We start from the raw sequence: 27,570 nt of genomic DNA on the forward strand, positions 1-27,570 counted from the left end.
CTCATTCTTCAAGCAGTGTTCAGAGCCTTCAAGATACTAAGTTTGCTATAGAGTGATAAACACTTGGGTTGGGGTATAAGCTTTATCATCTTAAGCTTATTAAACACTTCGGAAGTAAGATAAATAGTGTGTTTTTATATCGAGGTGTAGTTCGGTTCTAATACATTCAAAGGTATTCCTAATCTTAAGTTCATTTCAGTTTAATTCTTTAGTTTCTTTAGTTTTCATTCAGATCCTAACTCATTATTTCTCCACTCTTGGTTAGGTATTTAAGTTCTTTGAACTTAAGGTTTCCTTTCAGTAAGCTCTTCTTCTCAGTGGTTTAGATTCATTTATTTTTCATCTCCTTCTTTTAGAAATACTCACTTTCTCATTGTTGGTTTTTAGGAGTGTTCCAAATCTCGTCCTTGTTCTCATATCTCGGCATTGGTAAGGAAAATAGGATAGAATTTTATATGTTTATATGTTATCTTATGTTATGTTATGCTATGTAATGTTATATCATGTATGTTGATAGACCTTGGGCATATGACTTGTATAGCTAACAAGCCCCAATAAATTATGGGCATATGACCTGCTTAGCTAGCAAGACCCCACCAATCTATTGGGCATATGACTTGTTTAGTTTACAAGCCCCAACTAGTATAATAACCATTGTAGTAGTAAATGACATATGTTTATAGTATATGTTTATGATATAGATTATGTGTATGTTTTATGTTTTTAGTATATTTTCTTTGCTGGGCATTAGACTCATTCCTTTATTTTTATGTATGCAGGAAAATAGTTATGGCGGCGGAAGGATTCATGGCAGCTTGGGGTTGTGTATTGAGGAAGAATGGATTCGATGGACTGCGTGAACGATTCGAGGACGAAGTTATTTTCAGTCTTTTTAATTATGTTTCCATGTTTTTTTTCCCGCACTTGGTTTTGTAAAATTTTTTAATTAAGTTACAACCATGTTTTATTTTTCAAACAATGGGATCCCATACCCTGAATTTATGAATTTCAACATTTACCTTATAGATTTTAATAAAGTTATGAATGTTTCATATGTATGTTTTCTTAAGAATAGTGTCTATGTATTGTAGTTTTAATGGTCCAAAGTCTTAGAATTAGTTGGGTCATTACAGTTGGTATCAGTTTAACGGTTCATTCGCATGAAGTTCTCCTTGATACACACGCTCAAGCTCTGAATCTAACCGCCAAGTAAGTGTTTATGTTATAGTTATTATGTTTATATGTATAGCTAACGATTTTAGCCTTTATGTTTTCAGTTAAGAATGAATGGAGCATTATCTTATGAGGATATCCGAGCAATTAAGGACTTAAAAAGAATTAGAGAACCAAGAAACACCGTAGGAGCACTAGAAAGAATCACTCAGAGACTACTCTTATTCCACAGGGAGATAGGTCACCTCCAAGAAACTAAGCAAATCATGATGAGAGCTACGAAGCAATATGTTTTAGTAATTACACTTTTTAGAGATTATCCTACCGTAATTGCAGCCTTAGAAGACATATGGGAGACGATAGATGATGAAGATGAATTACCGGTAGCTATGAGATATTACTTTCTCATACTTAGGTTCACCTCTAAGATGGAGTTCCAATTTACAAATGAGCAAAAACATAGAATTTTTACGAATCTTCCTCGAGGGCATTTTGAGGCTCAAGACAATGATGACTATGAAGAAATAGACGATGACATGTTAGATGAAGGATCAGATGTAGAAGATCCCAATTTTTAGAATAAATTAGTTTATTTATTTATTTTATTTATTATTTTTTTATTTTATGATTGTACATAGCGAAAAACTTTTTCCAAATAAATATCAATGTTATTTTGATGACATGTATGAGTTTGATTTTTCTTTTGCAATCATATGAAATAATAAATTTAATAAATAATGACTAAGTTCAGTGAGGGTGGATACAAATCAATGGACCGGGTTCCATATTGAGAGTTAGGGGGCCATAGTAGTGGGAACGATTTTACTGATCCCAACCCTCCCTCAATATGGTTAACTTTGGAACAACGATGAGTTTCGAGCCTGAGAATTAAGTCATATAGGATGATTAGAAACATACTTAGAAAATAATAAAGATTGCTTATTTTTCTAAGTATAGAAACCCACTCTAATGATAAAGAACGCTTATATAATTTTCATAAGAAATCATAATTAATAGGTCTTAGTTATGTTTGTTTAGATTAAGTTTTTGCCTTAGAGCCTATTAGGGTAAAGTTCTAACATGTTTTTCTCAACTGTTAGAACTCTGCTGAAGATGTCGCTCCGAAGGTCCGCTCGCAACAATGCTAATGCCTCCAACGCTGCTCCTGAGAGAAATGAAGCCCCTCCGATTCGCAAAAGGGGAGTTCATGCTACTTCCAACCGCAATGCACCGCCGTCGCCGGTTGACAACATTGCAGAAATTGCCAGACTGCGTCGCAGAAGGGGAGGGGACGGCTTTTACTACCTCTCGAGCTACCCGAAGGAGACAAAGGTTTTTGGGGACCTTCCCAACCACCCGCCTGATTTCAAAAGAGCTTTCTTTTGGACAGATGGTCTGTCTCCATCTCGACATTATTCGTTCAGGCGGATTCGTAAGTATTCTCGTTACTTTTATTCCTGAGCTCGAGACTTTAGTTCTTAAATCCATATTTAGTTGAAATGTGTTTCGCTTTTCAGCTAATTTTAAGCGTCCCACCCCTACTGAAGCGATGACGAGGCACAGAGAGGCCTTGCTCCAACTCCCTTATGGCATGAGGTCTCTCTCGTACCTATTACATGAGGACAAGCTCCGAGCTTGCGGGTTGTTGGGAGAGGGCCAGTCAACCTCTGGCTGGTCTAGTAAAAAATATGAACACTGGGAGGAGGTGCCACTGCCTACAGGCGCCCTTCCTCCGAGGAGAGAAAGGAAAAAATCACTCCCAGTTCGCCTAAGAAGTCCGCGTTCTGGGAATGAAGCCAACGATGAAGCCTCGAGCTCGGACTCAGATGAAGGTAAAACCCTTCCTACTTCGCGAATGTGGTCCCCCACTTTACTAAAACACAGGCCCAATAGGTTAGTCTCGTGCCCACAGGATAGATACCACTTCTACATATGGAGTTGGGTAGATGACTGTGTCCATAGGTTTGATAGTGGGCTCGGGAAATACGACACCATGTACACCACGGACGAGGTGTGGAATGGGATAGCTGTGCAGTACGGGACCAATGATTATAGGGACCTCTCGAGGTTATCACCTACTTATAGGGAAGGCACTCCCCCCGCCTCCTCTGAAGACGGGGGAATTCCATGGTCCCCAAGCTCGAGCTCGGGGGAGAGTTCCAGTTAGGTTTCTTCTACCATCGCTCTATATGTCTGTGATACTGAAATAACTTGATGTACACCTCTCTTTTACTGACTCACTGTGTTGTGACTTGTGTAGGTGAGATGGACTCCGACCTTGACACCCTTATCGACAATGCAGGTGGCAAGAGGAGCAAACGCCCTAGGGCGGGGTCACTGAAGACCGGCCAGCCGGGCAAAGGCTCCAAGAGATCCAAGAAGACACCTCCCCTTGCCCCGCCGGCTTCGAGCTCTGTTGCTGCGTCGACTGTCCAGGCCAGCGCCTCCACGACAATGCCATCCTCGCAGGCCGTCGTCTCCGCGGCTGCACTGACTTCGCTGGTTGGTGCCCCTGCCATTGTTAAGTCCCAACCTCCTGTGGTGAGTGAAACGTCTTCTGCTCAACTTTCCAGAAGATCTTCTGCTTCTCAAGCTCAGAAGCTAACAATCTCCACCCATATGGACTCATATGTTGTGGACAATGCTGCTGGACCTCACGGATCTACGCTGATCTCGGATGTCATGTCCCGGATCGGCCAGAGCTATGGCAGTTTCGAAGCTCCCAAGTGGCAGTGCTTAACCGGCACCTGAGACCATACTGTTCTTTACGAGAAGAGTATCGAGCACACTGCTGCGGTAAGTATTCTTCTATATTCCTTTTGCTTACATTCATACTGACCTGAGGCTATTTCTTCCTTTTTTCAGGCTCTTGTCTTCACTGCCCAGCTCAATTACGAGCTGAACAACGAGATCCATTCGAGCAGGACTCATGCTCAAGAAGCGAAGGACCTCCACCTTAGAGCGAACGACGATCTGAAGGCGGCAAATGCTAAGCTCGAGGCAGTGGTTAAGGAGCGTGAGGACATGGCCAAGGAGCTCGGAAAGCTGAGAGCTGAACTCGAGGAGCAAAAGAAAGATAACACCCAGCTTTGGGAGTCCAATAAGAAGCTCGAAGAGGACAAGGCTGCCACCTTCGACATCATAGAGGATGCCAAAACTCGCCTTCTTGCCGAGTACAAAGAAAAGAAGGAAAAGGCGGTCGACTCAGCCATGTACTGGATGTGGGCTTATAATGAAGAGCTGGACACCAGCTTCTTAGGTCCCCACGAGGCGCCGCTTCTCGAACGATGGAATGCTCGGATCGAGAAGGAAGAGGCTGAAAAGCTTGAGAAGGAGAAGGCTGAGCAGCTTGAGAAGGAAAAGGCTGCTCCGGGCACCGTTTCGGAGGGAGCTCAGGAGGATAGCCATGCTATTCTTCCTGAGGGGTCCGGCACTACTGATGCTGAGAAGGCCAAGGAGACTCCTCTTCCTTGAATTTGACCTTGGGGAGATCAGTTATCGGGGCTGCGTCCCCTTATTTCTGTAATTATTTTAATGTATGCCCACGGGGCTGATACAATTTCTTTTACCATTCTTTTATATGCTTTACATTTCTTGGCTCGAAATATTTTGCATATTTTTATATTGATGAACCAGTTATGTTTATTTAATTCATACAAACATAGTTTGGATTTTTAGGCTCGAAACTCGATGCATTCATGTATAGTTTGTTCGAATTATCCGTTTCCGATCTCGTTGTTTATCAAGGTTGGATATTACTTTAACCATGAACCCTAAAGTACTTATATGGTATGTAATGTGAGTGATTTGGTCATATCTTTTTGCTTAGTCATTTTTCCTCATCCTCAGTTTTTGCTCCGAGGTTAAGAGTTTGAAACTATTTTTCTCTTAAGATATTCCAGCCTCAATCTCAACTTGTCTCGAAATAGGTTTAGGTTCCTACTTATCATTGATTAGTTTTTTGGCTGGTTTGTTCCAAACCCGTTAAGTTTGCACATCTGGTTAACTCCAAACATTTTAGGTTTTTGGTAGTTCGGTTTTGTCCGAACTATCTAAGCTCGCGTATTTGGTTATATCCAAATACTTTATATGTTTTTGATAACTCGGTTATCTAGGCTCGCGTACTTGGTTATCTCCAAATACTTTATCTTTTTGGTAGTTTGGTTTTGTCCGAACTATCTAAGCTCGCGTACTTGGTTATATCCAAATACTTTATATATATTTTTTATTTTTTAAGCTGATGGTATGTATACCAATGATGCCTCCTTAATATCCTATGAGTGTGACCATAGGTTATTAAATTAAGAGAGATTGCAAAAATAAAAAGAAATTACATGTTGAACAAAATAGACCTTTTATTTGATGAAATTCAAAAACAAACAAAGTAATGCAGATAGAAAATCATGGTTACAGGCAACACTTTTTATACACTATTGATAGTAAGGTCTAAGGTGTTCGCCATTCCATGCTCGCGGTATCAGGCTCCCATCTAATCTCGCAAGTTTGTATATGTCAGGTCGGATGACTGACTCTATCTGGTATGGTCCTTCCCAGTTCGGCCCGAGCACTCCAGCTGCTGGATCTCGGGTTGCTAAGAATACGCGTCTCAAAATCAGGTCTCCCACTCCAAACTTTCGATCTCAAACCCTCTTATTGAAATATCTTGTGGTTCGTTGCTGGTAAGCAGCATTTCTCAGCTGAGCCTCTTCTCTTTTTTCTTCGATCAAGTCTAGGGTTTCTTCGAGCTGAGTATGATTTGAATCCTGATCGTAAATTTGAGTTCGGATCGTCGGGATTTCGACCTCGATGGGCAACATTGCCTTGCAGCCGTACGCTAGAGAGAACGGGGTATGTCCTGTTGATGTCCGAGCTGTAGTCCTATATCCCCAAAGGACTTGAGGCAATTCCTTGGGCCATCGTCCCTTTGCCTCTTCCAACTTTTTCTTTAGAGAACTCTTGAGAGTTTTGTTAACGGCTTCGACCTGACCATTCACTTGAGGGTGAGCCCCTGATGAAAAACTCTTTATTATGCCGTTCTTTTCACAAAAGTTGGTGAATAAGTCGCAATCGAACTGGGTTCCGTTATCGGATACGATCTTTCTCGGTACTCCGTATCGGCATACGATGTTCTTTACCACGAAATCAAGGATCTTTTTTGAAGTTATGGTCGCCAATGGTTCAGCCTCCGTCCATTTCGTGAAGTAATCAACGGCGACTACAGCATATTTCACTCCGCCTTTTCCAGTTGAGAGAGAGCCTATGAGGTCGATGCCCCATACTGCGAAAGGCCATGGGGATGTCAACATGGTCAGTTCGGAAGGTGGAGCTCGGGGTATCGTTGCGAATCTCTGGCATTTTTCGCACTTTTTCACATACTCGAAAGAATCTGTTTTAATGGTTGGCCAGAAATATCCTTGGCGTATGATCTTCTTGGACAGGCTATGCCCCCCGGTGTGGTCTCCGCAGAACCCTTCATGAATTTCTTCAATGATCTTCTTTGCCTCGGGAGGAGTTACACATCTAAGCAGCGGCATGGAATACCCTCTTCTGTATAGCTTTCCGTCCGGAATGGTGTAACGAGGAAGTTGATACATCAACTTTCGAGCTTGATTTCGATCTTTTGGAAAAATTCCATTTTCGAGATAGTCAACTATTGGACTCATCCAGGTCGGCTCTGTTTCAATCATACACACATCTTCCTCGTCTGGCTCAGTAATGATGGGTGCTGATAGGTGTTCTACGGGTACAACATTCAGCTCTTCATTTTCGGCGGAAGTGGCGAGTCGAGCTAAGGCATCTGCATTTGAGTTTTGTTCTCGGGGAACCTGTTCGATTGCGTAAAATTCGAAATACTCCAATGCGGATTTTTCCTTTTCCAGATAAGCTGCCATTCTTGTGCCACGAGCCTGGTATTCTCCCAAGATTTGATTAACCACGAGCTGGGAGTCGCTGTAGCAATGTACAGCTTTGGCCTTGAGCTCTTTTGCTATTCGTAGTCCCGCGAGTAGAGCCTCGTACTCGGCTTCATTATTAGATGCTTTAAAGCCAAATCTTAAAGCAGAGTGAAATTTGCTCCCTGCAGGAGTGATCAGAATAACTCTTGCCCCCGATCCATTTTCATTGGAAGAGCCATCGACGTAAAGTTTCCACAGCTCGTGGGTCGTGGTTATTACCTCGTTGTCGGCTATACCAGTGCACTCCACTATAAAGTCCACCAATGCTTGTGCCTTAATGGTCGTTCTTGGATGGTAGGTGATCTCGAACTGTCCGAGCTCAACAGTCCATTTAAGGAGTCGACCTGACGCCTCTGGTTTAGACAGGATTTGCCTAAGTGGTTGATCTGTCAGTACATGGATGGGATGTGCCTGAAAGTAGGGGCGGAGCTTGCGAGATGAGTGGATTAGACTGAGGGCGAGTTTCTCCATCAATGGATATCTTGACTCTGCCCCCAGTAATCTTTTACTGATGTAGTAGACGGGTTTTTGCACCCTCTCTTCTTTTCGAATGAGCACCGCGCTTATCGCGTGTTCGGTAGTTGAGAGGTATAGGTACAATACTTCTCCCGTCTCAGGTTTCGATAGGATGGACGGTTCAGCCAAGTGCTTTTTGAGCTCCTGAAAGGCCAGCTCGCACTCCTCTGTCCATTCAAACTTCTTACTTCCTCTCAATAAGTTGAAGAATGGAAGGCCACGATCCGTTGACTTCGAGATGAATCTGCTCAGGGCGGCCATCCTGCCAGTCAAGCTTTGGACATCTTTATGCTTCCGAGGCGAAGGCATATCAATCAGGGCCTTTATTTTGTCGGGATTAGCCTCGATCCCACGAGAGTTGACAATAAAGCCCAGAAATTTTCCCGAAGACACCCCAAAAGTGCACTTCTGAGGATTTAGCTTCATGTTATACTTCCTGAGCACGCCAAAGCACTCTTCGAGGTCATCAACATGGTTCTTGTTAAGTTGAGACTTTACAAGCATGTCATCAACATAAACCTCCATGTTGTTCCCTATTTGCTCTGAAAACATCATGTTTACGAGCCGCTGATATGTAGCTCTAGCATTCTTGAGCCCAAACGGCATAACATTATAGCAGTATAGCCCTTTATCTGTGATGAAGCTCGTATGTTCTTGGTCGGGGGCATGCATGGGAATCTGGTTGTATCCAGAATACGCATCCATGAATGACATCAAGCCATGCCCCGCCGTGGCATCCACGAGCTGATCAATTCTCGGCAGCGGAAAACAGTCTTTTGGGCAAGCTTTGTTGAGATCCGAGTAGTCAATACAGGTTCTCCATGTCCCATTGGGCTTTGGGACCAACACTGGATTGGCTACCCAGTCAGGGTAAAAGGCATCCCTAATGAGATGGTTTGCTTTTAACCTGTCAACTTCCTCCTTTAATGCTTTCTTTCTGTCTTCGTCCAGCTGTCTTCGCTTTTGTTGCTTCGGGGGAAAGCTTTTGTCTATGTTCAATGCGTGGCTCGCTACATTCGGGCTTATCCCCACCATGTTTGAGTGTGACCATGCGAAGACATCCTGGTTTTTCTTCAGAAAGTTAATTAATTGCTATTTTGCTTCGTCTTGGAGGTGTTTTCTGGCCTTCACCTTCTTCGAGGGATCAGCTTCCTCGAGCTGAACTTCTTCGAGCTCTTCCAATGGTTCGAGGTCAACTTTCTCCTCAATCCTTGGATCGATCTCCTCGTCAATTTCTAAAACCGTTCCATCTTTATTTTGTATGATAACGAGTGCTTGAGCGCTCATTTGTTTCTTTCCCCTCAAAGAGATGCTATAGCACTCCCTCCCTGCCAATTGATCTCCTTTTAATGTTCCGACCCCGCTTGGAGTTGGGAACTTAAGGGCCAGATGCCTTACAGATGAAACTGCCCCCAGCCCGACCAGGGCGGGTCTCCCGAGCAGTACATTGTAGGAAGATGGTAAATCTACTACCACGAACTCCATTATCTTGGTCACCGAGACTGGATAGTCTCCCAAGGTCACAGGGAGTTCAATGGATCCCATACAGGCAGTTCCTTCTCCTGAAAAGCCGTACAAAGTAGTCGCACAAGCCTTAAGGTCGCGAAGGGAGAGTCCCATTTTCTCGAGTGTTGCTTTATAAAGAATGTTGACTGAGATCCCATTATCTATGAGAACTCGGCGCACTCTTTTGTTGGCAAGCTCAAGAGTAATGACTAGCGGATCATGATGAGGGAACTGGACATGGGAGGCGTCTTCCTCGGTGAAGGTTATAGGTTGCGTTTCAACCCTTTGGATTTTTGGTGCCCTAGGTTCGGGTTCATAAGGAGACCCGTCCCCTGTCTTCAGCTCGTTAACATATCTCTTTTGGGCATTTCTGCCCCCTCCTGCGAGATGAGGCCCTCCCGAGATGGTTATTACGTCCTCTCCATCTATCGGTGGGGGCCTGTCTTCTTCCCGAGATCGGGAGTTATTATTTTGTGCCATCGAAGGCGCGGCTACTCTCTGGCTCGCATCCAGTACTCTAGTTTTTGACATACTGCCAGAAATAACCTCTCGAGATCAACCCTTCGATCTCGTCCTTCAGCTGTCGACATTCATCAGTTGTGTGTCCGGTGTCTCTGTGGAACCGGCAATACTTACTGGAATCCCTCTTGGATTTTTGATTTCTCATTGGGTCCGAACGCCTGAAGGGGACCTGGTTTTCATTAGCCAGGTATATGTTTTCCCGGGACTCGTTGAGCTCGGTGTGCACTTTATACATGGAGAAATACCTCTCTCCTTTCTTTTTCTTTCCTCCCTCAGCTTCGGGGTTATTTCCCTCGCTCTTTTTCCTCTTGGAGGGATTCTCTGAGGTAGGCTGTGGAGCTACTGGGTCAGCCGAGGTTGAGGCGAAGTTGATGTTTATCGTTGTAGTTTCGGTCTGCGAGGTCACCTTGAGTGTTGACCTCGCCTCCTCTACATTGACAAACCTATGCGCTCGTCTGTTAAACTCAGTTATCGACCTCACCGGTTTCCCTTGCATGTCATCCCAAAGGGCACTTCCGGGTAAAACACCAGCTCGGATAGCCATAAGGTGCCCACTGTCATCCACATCTCGAGCTCGGGCGACCTCTAGATTTAATCTTGTCAGATAGCTTTTCAGTGTTTTGCCCGGCTGTTGTCGGACGTTAGTCAAAGTGGATGCTTCTGGTCTGACTCCCATCATAGCTCGGAGCTGCTTCTTGAAGTCTCAAGACAACTGATCCCATGAAGTTATCGAGTGTCTCTTGTATTTTTCGAACCAACTCTTGGCAGGTCCTGCCAATGATGTTGGAAACAACATGCACCTGAGCTCGTAACCCACGTTACTAGCTCTCATAATAGTGTTAAATGTACTCAGGTAACTACATGGGTCAGTTTTTCCTTCAAACGCTGGGACGTGAGGAATCCGGAACCCTTGAGGAAATTGAGTGTTAGAAATATGTGGAGCAAACAGCTCGAGCTCCTCATCAGAGTCCTCATATCGACCATTCCCTCGTTCATTCTTTAAAAGCCTAAAGGCTTTTTCGAGCTGATCGATCCTTTCTTGGACTGGGTCCATAGGAGGTGTTGTCTGGAATTGACAGTCATTGATCATGATTCCAGGCTCGCGTCTCCATGAGTGATCTCTACGCCCATTCAGGTGATTCCTCAGATCCGGATTTGTCTGATCTCCCTTTCCCCTACTCTGATTCAGATGATTTCGCAGGTCAAGACGATTCTTGCGGCTTCCAGTATTTTACGACTTCGGTCGTGTTTACTGACGGACCTGGTCTCTCCGGACTCGTCACTGGTGAAACTCATTGATCGGTCATTTCGTGATGGATTCTTATCATGTCGCCTCGTCTCCGCAGTGCGAGACCGGGACGTCTGACTTTTCTCAGATTGTGCGCCTCTCCGCTCCTGGAAACCCTCCCTGTGTCCTTGTCTATCCCCCGTACGCCCTTGATCCTGATCTCGAACAGGTTGAGCGTTTCTGCGGGGAGGTGAAGGATATCTTATGGGTGACGGAGGGAACCGTATAGGCGACGGTGGTTGCCGTCCTTGCCTCGGCCTAGAGGGTCCAGAATTTGCCCGAGATGGGTCAGTTGCGTTCGGTGCACTACCAGGAACCTGAGTCCGAGCCTCGGCAGGAGTTCGGTTATTCCCAGTTCCTGCAGGCACTTCCACAGGTGGATTAGGCGGGACCCGAGCTCGGGTACTCCTCTGGGGCCTAGGAGGAGCAGATGGCTCTGCTGGTGCTGGAGGTTGAGTCGGCCTCCTTGTGGCAGCATCTTTTCGTGGACGTCCACGGGGCCTCCGGGGAGGAACATGCACGTCCCTTGGAGGAGGGACTTGGTTTTCGCGCGGAGGCGGGGGTTGAGCCACCTACGCCTCTGCGGCTATCCTAGTCAACTCCTCATTTCGTTTGTTGGCCTCTGCCAACAACTTTTTCAGCTGCCGGTTTTCCAGTTCTACGATAGGAACGTAACGCTCAGGATTGTAGTACATATCCTTATCTCTCGGTGGAGGAGGTGGTCCCCGGGAATCAGTGAACCCACTCCTCTCTTCAACATCCGGGTTCTCCATTGGTTGCTTTCCAGGATGTCTTGGGTAATTTTCTTCAGGCGTGTTCTGATTGTTTGTGGCCATGGCTTTTTCAGGGATGAATGCTTAAGGCTCTCAATGAAAGCGCCAAACTGTTGACGCCGTTTCTCGTCAAACAATAAAAGAAGAGCACGTAAACAATGAATGACAATGGCCAAATGAAATAAAACAAATCAAACACACGATTTTTACGTGGTTCAGCAGTTAAATCTGCCTAGTCCACGAGTCTCTGTTATTAATCTTAAGATTATCTCTGAAAATTCTTTAGCATGAATTCTTCAGAGTTTTCTCTCAAGGATCAGAATTTTGGTCCTTTACAATGATGCATGGCCTCTCTATTTATAGAGAAGGATGCAGAATACTATCCCACATATTTTGGGTAGTTACTCTTTTTGTGTAAATTAAATAAATGGCTTTAAATGCCTATAATCAGATATAAAAGGAAACATCCCTGAAGACCAGGAAACGCATAACTGATCAAATAATATCTCACGATTCTAGGGGATTTACATTAATAAATGAGGATTACATCTCATATTTATAATACTTATAGATATTCAAGGTGGTTATTGCGCATCTTTAAGGCTTTAATTCCCCAGGTTTCCCGTCGTCGTCCGAGCTAATGACATCTCCCGAGTTCACGTGGCTTTCGAGATCGTACACACATCGAGCTCGAGACCCCTGATCCGAAGTCATCCCTGAAGATGAGTGTGTTCTCGGAGCTACCTTTCGAGATCGCAATCGTTTCGAGGTCACCACACTCGAGGTCATATATCGTACTTTGCAGGCTCGATATACAATCTTGGAGCATACTCCAATCCTTACGAGACCATATGTTGCGAATCCAACTTTCGAGGTCACATTTACCATGGCTCGAAATCTGGGTATAACAATAATTAAATGAAAATATCTAATCAATTTTTAATTTGAATTATATTTCAATTAAATAAAGATTATTTAATTAGATTAAACATCTTTATATAAGTTTCATAGTACGTGACTTTCAATATAGGCTTTATTACTAATTTTGAGAAATAAAAGCATGCTCTCTTTCTCTAAATTAACATTTTGAATCCTACGTGCCTACACACGTCCTTGTGTGTTTGAGGATTGGTCTGAAAGATCAGGGTGTCAGATCTCAGAATACTTGATAGGAAGATCATTGATTTATACAAAAAGACTCAAGGACACTTGATAGGCAACAAGACGTAATCCCTTATCTATTTGTATGTGATTTAATATTTATATATTTGTATGATCCTGGCTGGTATTAATATTTATTAAAATGGGTCCATATATTCCACTGCGCTACTTTGATTTGATCATTTAATACCAACACTAAGTGTGGTTCCCCACAAATTTTGAGCAAGGTGCCCACGACCGGGGCAGACTATAATGGGGGTGAGTGTAACACCCTGGTTACTCCAAGACCGTTACTGTGGACTTTAAACAGTGCTTAACTCGCTAACGAGTCATTTGGTTATAAACGTGCATCTAGCTGTCATTAATATGCCAGGGTGAAAATCTCGATCAAAAGGAATGGATATATTTTATTTAAATCATTAAACTGTACATGGGCCCACAAAAGTGGTAACAAAGTTATTTACAATCCAAAACGGTCCTTACATTGTAAAAATTACAACTGCCGACCTAAGCAGCAAAAATAGGGTTAAACCCTAGTTCCTCTGAGAAACACATTGGCTGTGGTGGTCAAGTGGTCGCATATGTACACATCGCCACCTAAGCTTTCCACTCAAGGATGGGTGAGCTTTTCTTACCCTTTACCTGCACCACATAGCACCCATGAGACAAGGCTCCGCAAGAAAACTTATTACTGCATGTATACAACATCAATAAATGATTCTGGTAATCATTTTGGAGCTTGCAACCCTAATCAGATAGGAGACTAATGAGTCACTCCCTGGGTAGGTGACTAATGAGTCACACTCTGTATAGGTGACTAATGAGTCACACTCTGGGGCTCTGCACCCTAAGCCACGTGACGTTTCAGTCACCTGTGCCTTTTCGCCCTGGCTCTAAGTAACTAGCCTTTAGACTAGACAAGCGCTTTAGTTTTCTTCGACCTTTAGGTCGGTCAAGCATTTCATGCTCATGTTGATTAGATCTAATCATTTATGCATGTGTTAAACACATTAATGTCACTCTTGACTCTTAAGCCAAGACCATATGACCAGTGCTCAGTACCACCGTTGATCTTGACTGATAAGTCACAACTTCACGATCACTACTAAACACCAATGTCGTTTCCTCACTAATAAGTCATTGCCATTCACAAGTAAACAAAGCTGTTATGCATTTGCAATGCAATCAATGTCCATTTATAGAGCACTCAACATGCCTCGTCAATAACCATACATGTCACATACTAGGTGCAATTTTCTTACCTCTGGTTTGAGCGTGAAATAATAAAAGAACGACCCTTGAGAACGATCGATCCTTATGTCCCTTAGCGGTCACCTAGTCATAACCAAATATGAAGTTCCATCAATAAAAATAAATAATAAAAAGGTTCATGGTCTAAACCCCGCTCCCAGGACCTCGAATTGTACCAAAACGGTTAGTAGATTCGATCCTGGGCCTTAGGAAATGAAAACCCACGCTTAAAACCCTTAAAAACCCATCCTGGCACATAAGGGTGGGGTGGGCCGCGACCTGCCCCCTAGGGCTACGGCGCGCCCCCAAGACAGAAAACCCTCTGTCTGGGATACCATGGGTGGGCCGCAACTTGACCTAGTCGGTCACAGCGCGCCTGGTAGACAGAGTCTAGGGGAGGCTCTGGAGTGGGTTCAAGTCGCGACTTGATCCTGCGAACCCAGCTCCCCTGCCTTTCACTCAATTCAAAACCAACCAAAAACCTCAACAAATTAATCCCACAATCACAGCTAAACATTTATACAACATTACCAACATTCAACCAACACAACTTAAGCTATAAACCTCTCAAAAAATCAACACATACCCAATTCCATGATTAAAACCACAAGCTTTAAACTAACCTAAAAAACAGAGCGAAAACTTGACACCTCAATTGAAAACCTTACCTTAAACACATAATTGAACCCTTTCCAATGGCTGAACACAACCCTAAGCTCACAAGCCTTAATTCCCCAAGTTGAATCCTCAAGCTTAGCTTCAAAATTCCAAACCCGTGAGAGAGAGAGGATCGAGAGAGAGAAGGAGAAAGTTACTCTGATTTCAAGGGCTTAGGCTTAGGGTTCCATTTCCTAAGGCTCAGGATCGAATCTACTAATTGTTTTAGTACGATTCGAGGCCCCGAGAGCAAGGTTTTAGATTATAAACCCTTTTATTATTATTTATTTTTATTGATGGGATTTTATATTGGTTATGACTAGGTGACCGCTAAGGAACTTAAGGACTGATCATTCTCAAAGGTCATTCTTTTATTATTTCTCGCACGAACCAGAGGTAAGAAAACTACACCCAGTATGTGACATGCATGGTTATTGATGAAGCATGTTGAGTGCTCTATATATTGACATTTATTGCATAGTAAATCCATAGAAGCTTGGCTTATTTGTGTATGGTACTAACTTATCAGTCAGAGAACGACAATGGTGTTTAGTATTGATCCTGAAGCTGTGGCTTATCAGTCAAGTTTAGCGGTGATATGAGCACTGGTCGTATGGTATTGGCTTAAGAGCCAAGAACGACATTAATGTGTTTAACACAGGCCGAAATGATTAGATCTAATCACCATGAGCATGAAATGCTTGACCGACCCTAAGTTCGATGAAATCTAAAAGAGCTTGCCTAGTCTAAAGGTTAGTTACATAGAGCCAAAGCCTAAAGGCTCAGGTAACTGAATGTACTGCTTTGGTTACTCCAAGACAGTTACTGTGAGCTTTGAACCGTGCTTAACTCACTAATCGAGTCATTTGGTTAAAAACGTGCATCTAGGTGTTATTAATAGGCTAAGGTGAAAAACTCGATCAAAAGGAAATGATACATTTTATTTAAAACACAAAACTATTCATGGGCCCATAAAAGCATTTTCAAGTTATTTACAATCCAAAATGGTCATTACAGTGTAAAATTACAACCCGGCGACCTAAGCGAAAAAAATAGGGTTAACCCCTAGTTCCTCTGAGAAACTCTTTGGCCGTGGTGGTCAAGCGGCCGCATATGTACACATCGCTACCTAAGCTCTCCACTCAAGGCTGGGTAAGCTTTTCTTTCCCTTTACCTGCACCGCATAGCACCCGTGAGCCAAGGCTCAGCAAGAAAACTAATTACTGCATGTATATAATATCAGATGGTGATTATGATAATCATCCAGAGCATATAACCCTAAACAAATGAGTGACTGATGTGTAAGTCACTAATGTGGGTTCCACACCCTTAGTAAATTAGTGACCATGGAGTCACTAATGTAAACCAAATGAGTGATCATGGAGTCACTAGCTTAAACCAAATGAGTAACTAATGAGTGAGTCACTAATGTGGGTTCCGCACCCTTAGCCATGTGACGATGCGATCACCTAGGCCTTCTGACCCTGGTTTTAGTAACTAACCATTAGACCAGACAAGCGCTTTTGTTTTTCATCGAACATGGGGTCGGTCAGGCATTAATGCTCAAGTAATCTCAAGCTTAAGTAATCTCAAGTAAATCCTAATGCTCGAGGTCCCAAAAACGTCCCAGGGGAAAAATATTCAAAACTCCCAGAATTTCCTCCTGATCTCACTAACTCCTAATATATCATCAAATAATCATTCTCATTATCCAATATCCCAATAATTGACCCTGTTATGACGAAACTGCTAACTTGCATCCTAAGATCATCTCCTGCCTAATAGCTCGAACATATCCACATAATAATGGGATCTCATCAATAAATCACAAACATGAACCAAAATATACAAATATGCCCTCAACGGGCCAAATTACCAAAATGCCCTTATGATGAAATGTGGACCCACATGCATGCATTTAACATCATATAATAATATATCTCACATAATCATTTAATAGCATAATAAATCAATTATGGCCCTCTCGGCCTACTAATCTGACCATTAAACCTCATTAGGGATTTTGGGGCATTACACTGAATGTCACATGGCTTACGGTGCAGAGCCCTAGAGATAGACTTATTAGTCATCTATCCAGAGAAAGACTTATTAGTTATCTATTCAGAGATAGACTTATTAGTCATCAATTCAGAGTATAACTTAATAGTCACTTATCTGATTAGGGTGCGGAGCCCAATGTATGACTCATTATCTGATTAGGGCTGCAAGCCCCAAGATGATTACCATAATCATTTATTGATATTACATACATGCAGTAATAATTTTTCTTGCTGAGCCTTGGCTCACGGGTGCTATGTGGTGCAGGTAAAGGGAAAGAAAAGCTCACCCGCCCTTGAGTGGAGAGCTTAGGTGGCGATGTGTACATATGCGGCCACTTGACCACCATGGCAAAGGTGTTTCTTAGAGGAACTAGGGGTTAACCCTATTTTTGCTGCTTAGGTCGGCAGGTGGTAATTTTTACACTGTAATGACCATTTTGGATTGTAAATAACTTTGTAAACACTTTTATGGGCCTATGTAGAGTTTTATGTTTTAAATAAAATAGATTCATTCCTTTTGATCGAGATTTTTCACTGTAGCCTATTAATAACACGTAGATGCACGTTTATAACCAAATGATTCATTTAGCGAGTTAAGCATTGTTTAAAGTCCACAGTAACGGTCTTGGAGTAACCAGAGTGTTATAGCCGCCCAAGGGCAAAACAGTCATTTCCCGTCTATCCCGTTAATTATAATTAACGTCCTCCAATTCCCATTACTCCCAATATTCTCAAATAGTAACTAAATCATATCCCATTACCCATTCATTCCGGTGATGTACTAAGCATCAAATTACCTTCAAACTTACCCCGAGCTAGGAAATTAATCCCGTATGACTAAACCGCTAATCTTGCAACCTAAGATCGTCTCATGAAGAATAGCTCAAACATATCCACATTATGATGTAGTCTCACCCATAAATCACCAACATGCACATAAATATACAATATGCCCTTAGCGGGCAAAATTACAAATTTCCCTTCTAATAAGAAGTAGGCCCACATGCATGCAATTATCATCATATAATCTACATAATCATTCATTTAATCACATAATTGCATAATAAATCAATTATGGCCTTCCTGGTCCTCTAATCCATGCATTAAGCCATATTAGGGAATTTGGGACATTATAGTGAGCATTGATGCCCTCATGTTTGCTCGTTACCTCTAATAGCCCTTGATTGGGGGTCAACCCCTGCTCGGACATATCACCTCAATTGGCCTTGTCGTCTCAGAAACTTAATCTCATATTTCAACTGATTGCATTCATTCGTGTTATAGCCATAGTCCTTATGAAAGCGACATATTTTGTGTGTATCCCTTTCTGATATATTCGATCGCTTATATGGCACAGAAGTATGACTGGCCTAATACACATCTGCTCGACTTTTGACCAAGGTTGTGTAGTTGGTGAATCTTGGCTCATACTTGGTCAGTTTTGAGTGTTTGGTATCGGAGGTAGCAAAGTCATTGTTTGCTCATTTTCCCCTGTTTTTATCATTTTTTCCACCATTATTTGGCTTGCTCGTATTACTACCATCCTTGGCTGATCCTCCTTCTTGTTTGTTGCTATCTCGTTTGCCTTTCCTTCATTGGCTTTGGTGTCTTCTAACTTAATGTACTTATCTGCTCGATCTAGGAATTCTTGGGTAGTTTTGACTTCATTTTTTCGTAGGCTATTCCATAATGGTGATTGTCTTTTTACCCTTGCTGTAATGGCCATCATATTCCCTTCATCTCCAACAAACTTGGCATGAGCAGCTGCTCTCATGAACCTTTGTATGTACTCTTTCAAAGGTTCATCATCCTTCTGTCTTATATCTACCAACTGGTTTGGCTTCTATTGGGTGTATGCGAGCAGCATAGAAATGTCCGTTGAATTCCTTGACGAACATTTCCCAGGAAGTGATTGTAGCAGGTTAAAACTTAAAGTATCATTATTGGACAACATCAGACAATGTTCCTAGAAATATCCTACATCGAGCATCTTCAAATACTTTATGAATATCCTTTTGTATCTCAAACTTATTAACGTGAGATACAGAGTCTTCTTTTCTAGTGTAGTTGGGCAGGAATGGCATTTTAAACTTACTCGGGACTTCTACATAGGCAACTCTACTGATAAATGGAGTGTATTTCCATCGATCGTATTCAATATTAGAAGTTTTATTCTTTACTAGTTGTTAAACAACCCGACTCAAAGCATCTATCTATGCCTGCATTGCTGATGGAATTGTGGGAGCAGGGGCGGTTGCTGTAATGTGTTCATCGTGTCTTTCCCTTCAATCATTCAGCACAAATTGCGGGTCCTCTTCTCTGTGACTCTGGTCTTCTTTTCCTAGGCGATCAAACACATTTGTGCTTCTTGTTCGCGCCCTTGCATTTTGGCTTTCTGGTCGACCGTTCATGGGAGGGGGCACTTGCTATCCTCACCTCCTCTCATCCTGTCGACCAACTTCCCTCCTTTAATTCTGGTAAAACTCAGAATCTCATTTATTGTAGTCATGTCTATCTCTATATTGAGACTGATTTTTCCGTGACCGACTATAACTACTACCTCTTTCTCTGTGACCGAGGTCATCTCGATAAATAGGTGGCGACCTTTGCAGCATGCATTGGTCGCTAGGTCCCAGGTCATTCATATGTCGTGGGGGTCCTCCGACCGCAGAGCCTATGTCATGTTGTCTTTTATTTCCTGGTGGGATATTTTTTGGTTCCCATCTAGGTAGAACATGTTCATCAGTGACCAGACGCCTTGGGCTTCGGCGATGCTGCTCATCCCTATTTTCCCATGGTGGTTGCTCGTCCTGTCGACTAGACTATTGAGGTTGACACTACTCATTTTATCTACCAGATTTTTGTGGCTGGTCTTCCTTTCGAGCTGCTCGAGGTTGTTCTTGGCATTGCGAATTCTGAGGTGTTACATGATTTTGATGCTACTCAGGACGCTGAGGGATCAACCCAAGTTGACATCCCTGAGTCAACTATATAGCAGCTTCAAAGGCAGCGGTGGCATCCCTCTATCGGCGATCCATTTCTGCTTGCCTATCATTCATCTCTCATCATTGCACGTCAATCTCCATTTGTTGCATTATCATTGTTTCAACCACACTCTCCTGGTTAGCTTTCAGGGTGGCTAACTCATCTTGCAACATTCCCAATGCTACTCGCAAGGTTTCAGCATCCATCTCCTCGCTTTCTTCCTCCAACTCAACCTAAGGTTCCTCTTCTGTAACTCCCTTGGACACCTGGCCCGACTATTGGCCTTGATTCTTCTTAGTAGGCATGGTTGGTAATTAGTAACCAAGTGTTGGTCTTCTTGAGTTCAACTCTCAATGAAAGCCCAAAATGTTGACCTCGGATTTGGTCAACGAAACTGAGTCAAATAAACGATATGAAAAATGAGAACTAAACTAAATTGACATGAAAGATTTTATAGTGGTTCGGCCTCATGTTGGTAATGACCTACACCCACTTAGATACTTTTATTACTTGTTGTGAAAATTATGCACACAAGTATACGCAATCGTAAACAAGTAATAAAGTAGTTAGTAGAGTATCATTCCCATGAGGATTGTTACTAATTATCAAGAATCAATCTTTATTTCTAATTGATTTGACGAATAATGAATATAGAATTTACTAAACTAAAAGAAATAAACAATTAAGCAGAACAATAGAGAACTCAATAATAAATATATTAATTCAATGGATAAAGATATAGAGTTACTAACTTCATCAACTATCCACCTTATGCCTCTCTAATGCGAATTTAAGAATTCTTATCTCTATCGTGATCGTAGTTTACAACTATAAATTATAATCTTACAATGACTTATAACTCTCTACAATAAGCAAATCTCCTACATCTTTGTGATAAATTAACATATTGCAGGCATTAAACACGTAATCCCTAAGCAACATAAATCATACTTGTACTCTCGTCCAATATAAATTTATGATTATTTGACTATAACATATTTATCCTTCACTTCTCAGATCTCAAGTTAAAATCTCATAAATCATGCAAATGGTGATCAAACATTCACAAGCATTAAACAAAAGACAAATAATTCACAACATTGATAGGAAATTCATAAAAATTGCATTAGATAATCATAAGGTTTCAAGAATAATCCATTAACGCTGTAAATAAGAAATTAGTTCATAATAAACATAATCAACTCCAGTAAACTAAGTATAGACATCACTACAATAGAAAAAATAAGAAGAATAATAATAATGATAAAAACTAGTAGGTCTTCAATCATTTTCCGCCACAAAGTGTTTTGAGTCTCTCCTTCGGGTTGTCCTTCAAAAATCATCATAATGATGCTTATATAGTTTCTTGTGTGTGAAATGTGAAATATTGCTTTTGCCCCTACTTAAAATGCCCTAATTTGAAATCTAGCCGACTGAAGAGCCATTTCCTGTATCCAAAAGTTGAAATTTGTCTTGCCACTGCCTCGACAAGCGTCGCGGCCCTTAAGGTGGTGTGATGCGACTCTAATTCCCCAAACAATAGCGTCGCAGCTCAACATGTAGGCGTCGCGACCCTCGACTTCACAGGATTTGGTCATCTCTATCTAGCACAACGCCGCGACCCTTAAGCTCAATGCCGCGGCTCAAATTGTCTTTTTTCACCAAAATTCTTCTTTTTGATCCCAAACATGATATCAACCATCAATCATTTTTGGCATATGTCTCCTAATTCAGAATCACCCAAAAACCACCATAACTTAGTCCATTTTTCCATATTTACATAGATTCTGAAACATTAACAAACAGAAGCAACAAAAGCATCATTCTCCACAAACATTACTAAATAAGCTCAAAAATTCCCTAAAACACTATAAAATCTACTCTATCATTACTGAGAAAATCTCAAATCCACGATCAGATGAGCTAGAATCAGTTGAGTTTAGTAAGCTTGAAAGAATACAAGAATCAGTGTAAAAGTATGATAGCTTTTGTCTAGAATATTCATTGTAGAAAATAATGATTCACTAAGCTATCTATTTATGGGCTTATGAATTTAAACAGATGGATTGTGGACCTTATAGGACATGCATAACAAGCAATAATAAAATAATGTATAAATAATACATTTTGCATTTGAAATGGGAAATCTCTAAGAAATATCCGTGTCAACGGATTCTAAGCACTTCTTCCAGAATAGTCGACCAGCCCTGTCGAGTGGGCATCAACCAGCCTGGTCGGTAGTGTTAAGTGCTGCTTTGACTGAGTTTGTATCAATTGTGTGACGAACCTTCTTGGGATTCCCTGTCAACTGGTCGAGTGTCGACTAGATCCCTTATTAATTATATTGTCGTTTTAGCTGCCACGTGTCTAAAATCCTTACAGCGTCATCTCACCAGTATTTTAGGTAAAACACTAGTGTATTTATAATAATTATTTAGGAGCTATTCTATTTTATCACTATGTTGTTTTTCTTAAAGCCAACTTATAGTAACTTATTTTTTTATTTTTTTTTTGCTAGAAGTACCCTTATTGTTCGATTAATATCATTTTAGTATTATGTTGTTTGTCTTAGGACCAATATACTACTCTATTGTTTTAATTAGTACCTTGAATATAATAAATCAATTTAAGATTTTTCATTTCTATTAATTTTGGTAGAAACATTTTCGAATTTAACCAAAATCACATCAATTTATTTAATTAATATTCTTTTTAAAATTAAAATATATTTATAAAAAAATAGTAATAATACCTTTGTATGTGATATACATAAAGAAATGAGTTTATAATTCATTTTCACTAAGTTTAGTAAAAAAATATTTGTTAGTTTTATTAAGAAAACCCAAATTTATTTAGTTAAATTTTTTTTATCAAAAAAATATATAATAATTAAATAATAAGATACTAAAAAAATAAATACGAAACTAAAAAAATCTTAATGAAACTTCTAAAATAAAAAATGTTTATTACATTGAAATTATTTTATAAATTTATTAATTAAACAAAAAAAAAAATTAAATTCTAACCAAATTCTAACCTAAATTTAAATGGAAAAAAATACCACCAATTTGTTCCTTGTCATTGGCCAAGTAGAAAATCACCAGCCAACAGTCTCATCGTAAGCTATCGGAACAATAAGTTCGGAGATCGATTTGCAATATTATGAGAGAGAAATTTTAATGGTTTCGTAACTATGGTTGTTCCATTTTTAGTGACAAACGAAGACATTGAAAAACCGTATGGGGTGTTTATGAGAGCTGCTCCTAGACGCCAGAAGAACCTCATAGGGGTTCAATGGCTTCGGTCGGGTAAGGTGGAGCAGACTAGCCACGGGGTCGGTAGAGATGCGGCAGGAGAGGCGGCGACTCCGACAGGGGCAGGGATGAGACCGACTTCACGACATGCAGACTCGAGTTCACCCGTTCCAGCGACGAACTTGGGGCGGACATCGTGGAATTCGGCCGTTACTGGTGCGCGATCCGTCGAGGAAGATCCCGGGGGTGTTCAGGCGCGATCTGGGGCGAATTTTTCGGGGGAAGCCGGAACAGTTTCAGGCGTTAATATTGGGAGGGAAAATCGGGCATTGACGAAGGAGGGAGGCAGAATGAAAGGAGTTTCAGGTCTGCATATTAATGGGGAGAATTTGGATTTTATGGAGGATAATAAAGCAACCGATTTTCAAGGGATAGTGGCAATCAAAAGTCACGGGACTTTATTGGCAGCAAACAAGAGGCGCAGGGCCCACGTGGGTGATGATAATGATTCAAGTCTGGGCCTTGTTACTACCCCAGACTTGGGCCGATTGGTGGAGGAAAGAGAATTAAATCGGGCTGGGCTTTCCAATCACTTTGAGGCCTCTAATTCTCATCAATTTTCAGCACAAGCTAGCCCAAATGAAATGGAGACAAAAAATTCAGAAGTGGGTATTCTTCAAAAAAAACGTGGAAAAGGCGGGTACCATCAATTGGACCCGCCAAGAATTATGAGTCTCTTGAGTTGGAATTGCCGTGGGCTTGGGAACCCGCGAACTGTTCAATTCCTTAAGGAAATTGTATTTCAAAAGAAACCCAATGTGATTTTCCTTTGTGAAACTTTTACTAAGCAAGAAAAGATTGATGTGTTAAAGTGGCAGATGGGTTTTGAAGGTAGCTTTGTGGTGGATGCTCAGGGGCATAGGGGTGGATTAGCAATGTTGTGGAGAAAAGAGGAGGAAGGGCGCTTATTGAGTTTCAGTTGCAATCATATTGATATTGTGCTGAATCTGGATAATCATCCTGAGTTTCATTTTACTGGTTTCTATGGGGCGCCTCAACGTAATTTACGCCATACCACTTGGAGCACTCTGCGTCAGTTAGCTAGATCATCTGGGTTGCCCTGGTGTGTAATGGGGGATCTTAATAATGTGCTTCATCAAGGGGACAAGAGAGGAGGCCGGGCGTATCCTAGTAGCTTAATTAATGGGTTTCAAGAAGTGCTGGTGGACTGTGGGTTGAATGACATGGATCTAATTGGCTACCCATACACATGGGAGAGAGGAAGAGGTACACCAAATTGGATTGAGATTAGGCTTGGCCGGGCTCTATTTTCACAACAATGGAGATCAATTTTCAGTGCAGCATCGTTAGTCAATTTGGAGATTTCAGTATCTGATCATTCCCCAATTTGGTTGAATCTTGCCTACAGGAAGTGTGAGACTTTTTTTAGGAGGTTCAGATTTGAGAACGCCTGGAGTAGAGAGCCTATGTGTCACCATATTATCCAAGATAAGTGGATGCACTTCAATACTATCACTCTCTATGATAAAATCAAGTGCTGTAGTACGGCGCTAGCTGAGTGGGGTCGGGATATAACAGGAAATTTCAAGGATCGAATCATTGAATGTAACAAGCTGCTGAAACACTTTAAAGGGCGCAGGGATGAGGAGTCTGCTCGCAGGTATCATGAGGCGCAGAGCTGTCTAGTTGAGGTGCTTACACAAAAAGAGATCTTTTGGCGGCAACGCTCAAAGCAACTTTGGTTACAGGCTGGAGATCAAAATACCAAGTTCTTTCATGCGTGTGCCAGTACCAGGAAACGCACAAATCAGCTTTCTTCCCTTAAAGATGATCGTGGTTCGTGGGTGGATTGGGATAATGGTTTGGATGGTGTCATATGTGATTACTTCAGGAAGATCTTCACTGCTTCTCACACTGATTGGGAGCGTGTCACTAGTTGTGTCCTGTCGAGCATCTCAGAAGAGGTCAATTTGGAGCTACTTGCCCCAGTTGAGGAGGGAGAAGTAAAGGCAGCCTTGTTCCAGATGCACCCCGACAAGTCACCGGGCCCGGATGGTTTCAACCCAAGTTTCCATCAGAAATACTGGGACATTGTAGGTGCTGATGTGGTGTGGTTAGTACAACATTTCTTTATGTTTACTGAGTTCCCAGATCATTTAAGTGATACTCATGTTGTACTCATTCCTAAGAAACCTAAACCTGAAACTATGGGGGATCTTAGGCCTATTGCTTTGTGTAATGTTATTTACAAGATTGTATCCAAAGTGGTGGCTAATAGATTGAAGAAAATATTACATAATATTATATCTGAGACCCAGAGTGCTTTTATTCGTGGTAGATTGATTACAGATAACATTATGGTCTCTTTTGAAGTCATGCATTATCTGAAGAAGAAGGCATCCGTAAAGGATGGTTATATGGAAATCAAGCTTGATATGAGTAAGGCATATGACAGAGTTGAATGGGGATTTCTTCAGGCAATGTTAAGTAAGATGGGCTTCAGTGAGCATTGGATCAGGATTGTAATGAGGTGTGTCAGCTCAATTTCATATAAGATCATCTCTGGTAATCATGAGTTGGGACCAATCATTCCAAGTAGGGGTCTGCGACAAGGAGACCCAGTATCACCTTATCTCTTCATTATTTGCGCAGAAGGTCTTTCCGCTCTGATCTCGGACTATCAAAGGCGAGGGAAGATTCAGGGGTGTAAAGTGGCAAGGAGGGCCCCTGCCATTTACCATATGTTTTTTGTTGATGATAGCTACTTGTACTGCAAAGCCACTGAGAATTCAACAAGTAGTGTGATGGAGATTCTGGACTACTTCCAACTGGCTTCTGGTCAACAGGTGAACCTAAGTAAATCCTCTGTCTTCTTCAGCTTAAATACCAAGCCTGAAATCAAATCCATAATTTGCTCCGTGCTAAAGATAAGTGAAGCAGGGGAAGCTAGCTCATACTTGGGGCTCCCTAACATCTTAGGTAGGAACAAGACCACTATTCTGGGTTTCTTGAAAGAGAAAATGAGGAGAAGAATTCAAAGCTGGGAAGGAAAATTTCTCTCTAAAACTGGCAAGGAGTTGTTACTGAAGACAGTGGCCCAATCATTACCAAGCTATGCCATGAATGTCTTCCTTTTGCCAGTAGGCTTGTGCAATGAAATGGAGCAATTGATGTGCCAGTACTGGTGGCGATCATCCTCTAAGAACAATAGAGGCATTCATTGGAAGAGTTGGGAGAAGCTGACACTTCATAAATCACATGGGGGTATGGGCTTCAGAAACCTTCGTGAGTTCAATTTGGCCTTACTCAGTAAACAAGGGTGGCGGCTATTGTGTCGGCCCCATACCTTGGTGGCGAAGGTTTTTTCTGCAAGGTATTTTGGAGATGGCGATTTTTTAGCAGCTGAATTGGGGAGTAATCCCAGCTATATTTGGCGCAGTATATTCGAAACAAAGGAGCTTGTACGTGCTGGAGCGAGAATTCGAGTTGGGAACGGGTTGCAAATTAATATTGAACAAGATCCTTGGTTACCCTGTGTTGAGAACCCGAGAGTTAGTACTATCCGCCCGGAGTTAGCCAATCAGAAAGTTGCCTCTTTGATGGACACTGGGAGAGTTGCCTGGGACGAAGACTTTGTGCGAGATTTGTTTAATAATAGGGATGCGCTTCTCATCTTAAGCATTCCTCTAAGTTCAAGTCGTCTTGATACGTGGTTTTGGGCTTTTGAGTCCTCTGGGCAGTTTTCAGTTAAGAGCACTTATCGATATCTACAACTTGGGAAGGATGGTGGGGCTCATACTATTCAGGAGTGCTTTTGGAAAAAACTCTGGAAACTCCGTGTCCCTCCTAAGGTTAAAGATTTGCTTTGGCGGGCATCCACAAATTGTCTTCCCACTAAAGAACAGCTACGCTTAAAACATGTCGATGTAGACACAATTTGCCCAATGTGCCATTCTGCCAGGGAGTTAACTAGTCATTGCTTGGTGGAGTGCCCTATAGCTAGGGCGTGCTGGGACCGTATTGGTATTTGAGTCACCACTCAAGTTCATGGCACTTTTACTGCGTGGCTAGAAACTTTATTCCAGACTCTTGATGACGACCAGTTGAAGATTGAGGCTATGACCTGTTGGGCACTATGGAGGGTGCGCAATGATAGTGTGTGGAAGGGTAAATGTGCGAGGGTGAACATGGTTTGTAACCTCGCCCATAGCACCCTAGTTCAGTGGACTAGAGCTCAGGATAAGTTTGAGGTACCAACCGCAGCTTTCCTGACCAGTGATGATGGGGCAGAGAAGTGGATTAAGCCTGCGCCTGGAGTGATCAAAATCAATGTTGATGCATCTTTGTTCACCGAGGCCTCAACTTATAGCTTTGCTTGTGTTGCTCGTGATGATCAGGGTCACTTTATTGAGGCCATAACATGTTGTAGACAGGGAGTCGTGTCTCCTG

General features: G+C 42.0%; 1 protein-coding gene across 1 annotated transcript; it reads left to right on the forward strand.

Moving 5' to 3' along the window:
* The first annotated feature begins 23,039 nt into the window (after positions 1–23,039).
* LOC133814535 (uncharacterized) lies at positions 23,040–27,152 on the forward strand. The gene has a single exon (XM_062247482.1). The coding sequence runs from the start codon at positions 23,040–23,042 to the stop codon at positions 27,150–27,152; it is 4,113 nt and encodes a 1,370-aa protein (XP_062103466.1).
* The last annotated feature ends 418 nt before the right edge of the window (positions 27,153–27,570 follow it).

Source organism: Humulus lupulus, chromosome 2 (genome assembly GCF_963169125.1).
Source record: "Humulus lupulus chromosome 2, drHumLupu1.1, whole genome shotgun sequence".
Classification (NCBI taxonomy): domain Eukaryota; kingdom Viridiplantae; phylum Streptophyta; class Magnoliopsida; order Rosales; family Cannabaceae; genus Humulus; species Humulus lupulus.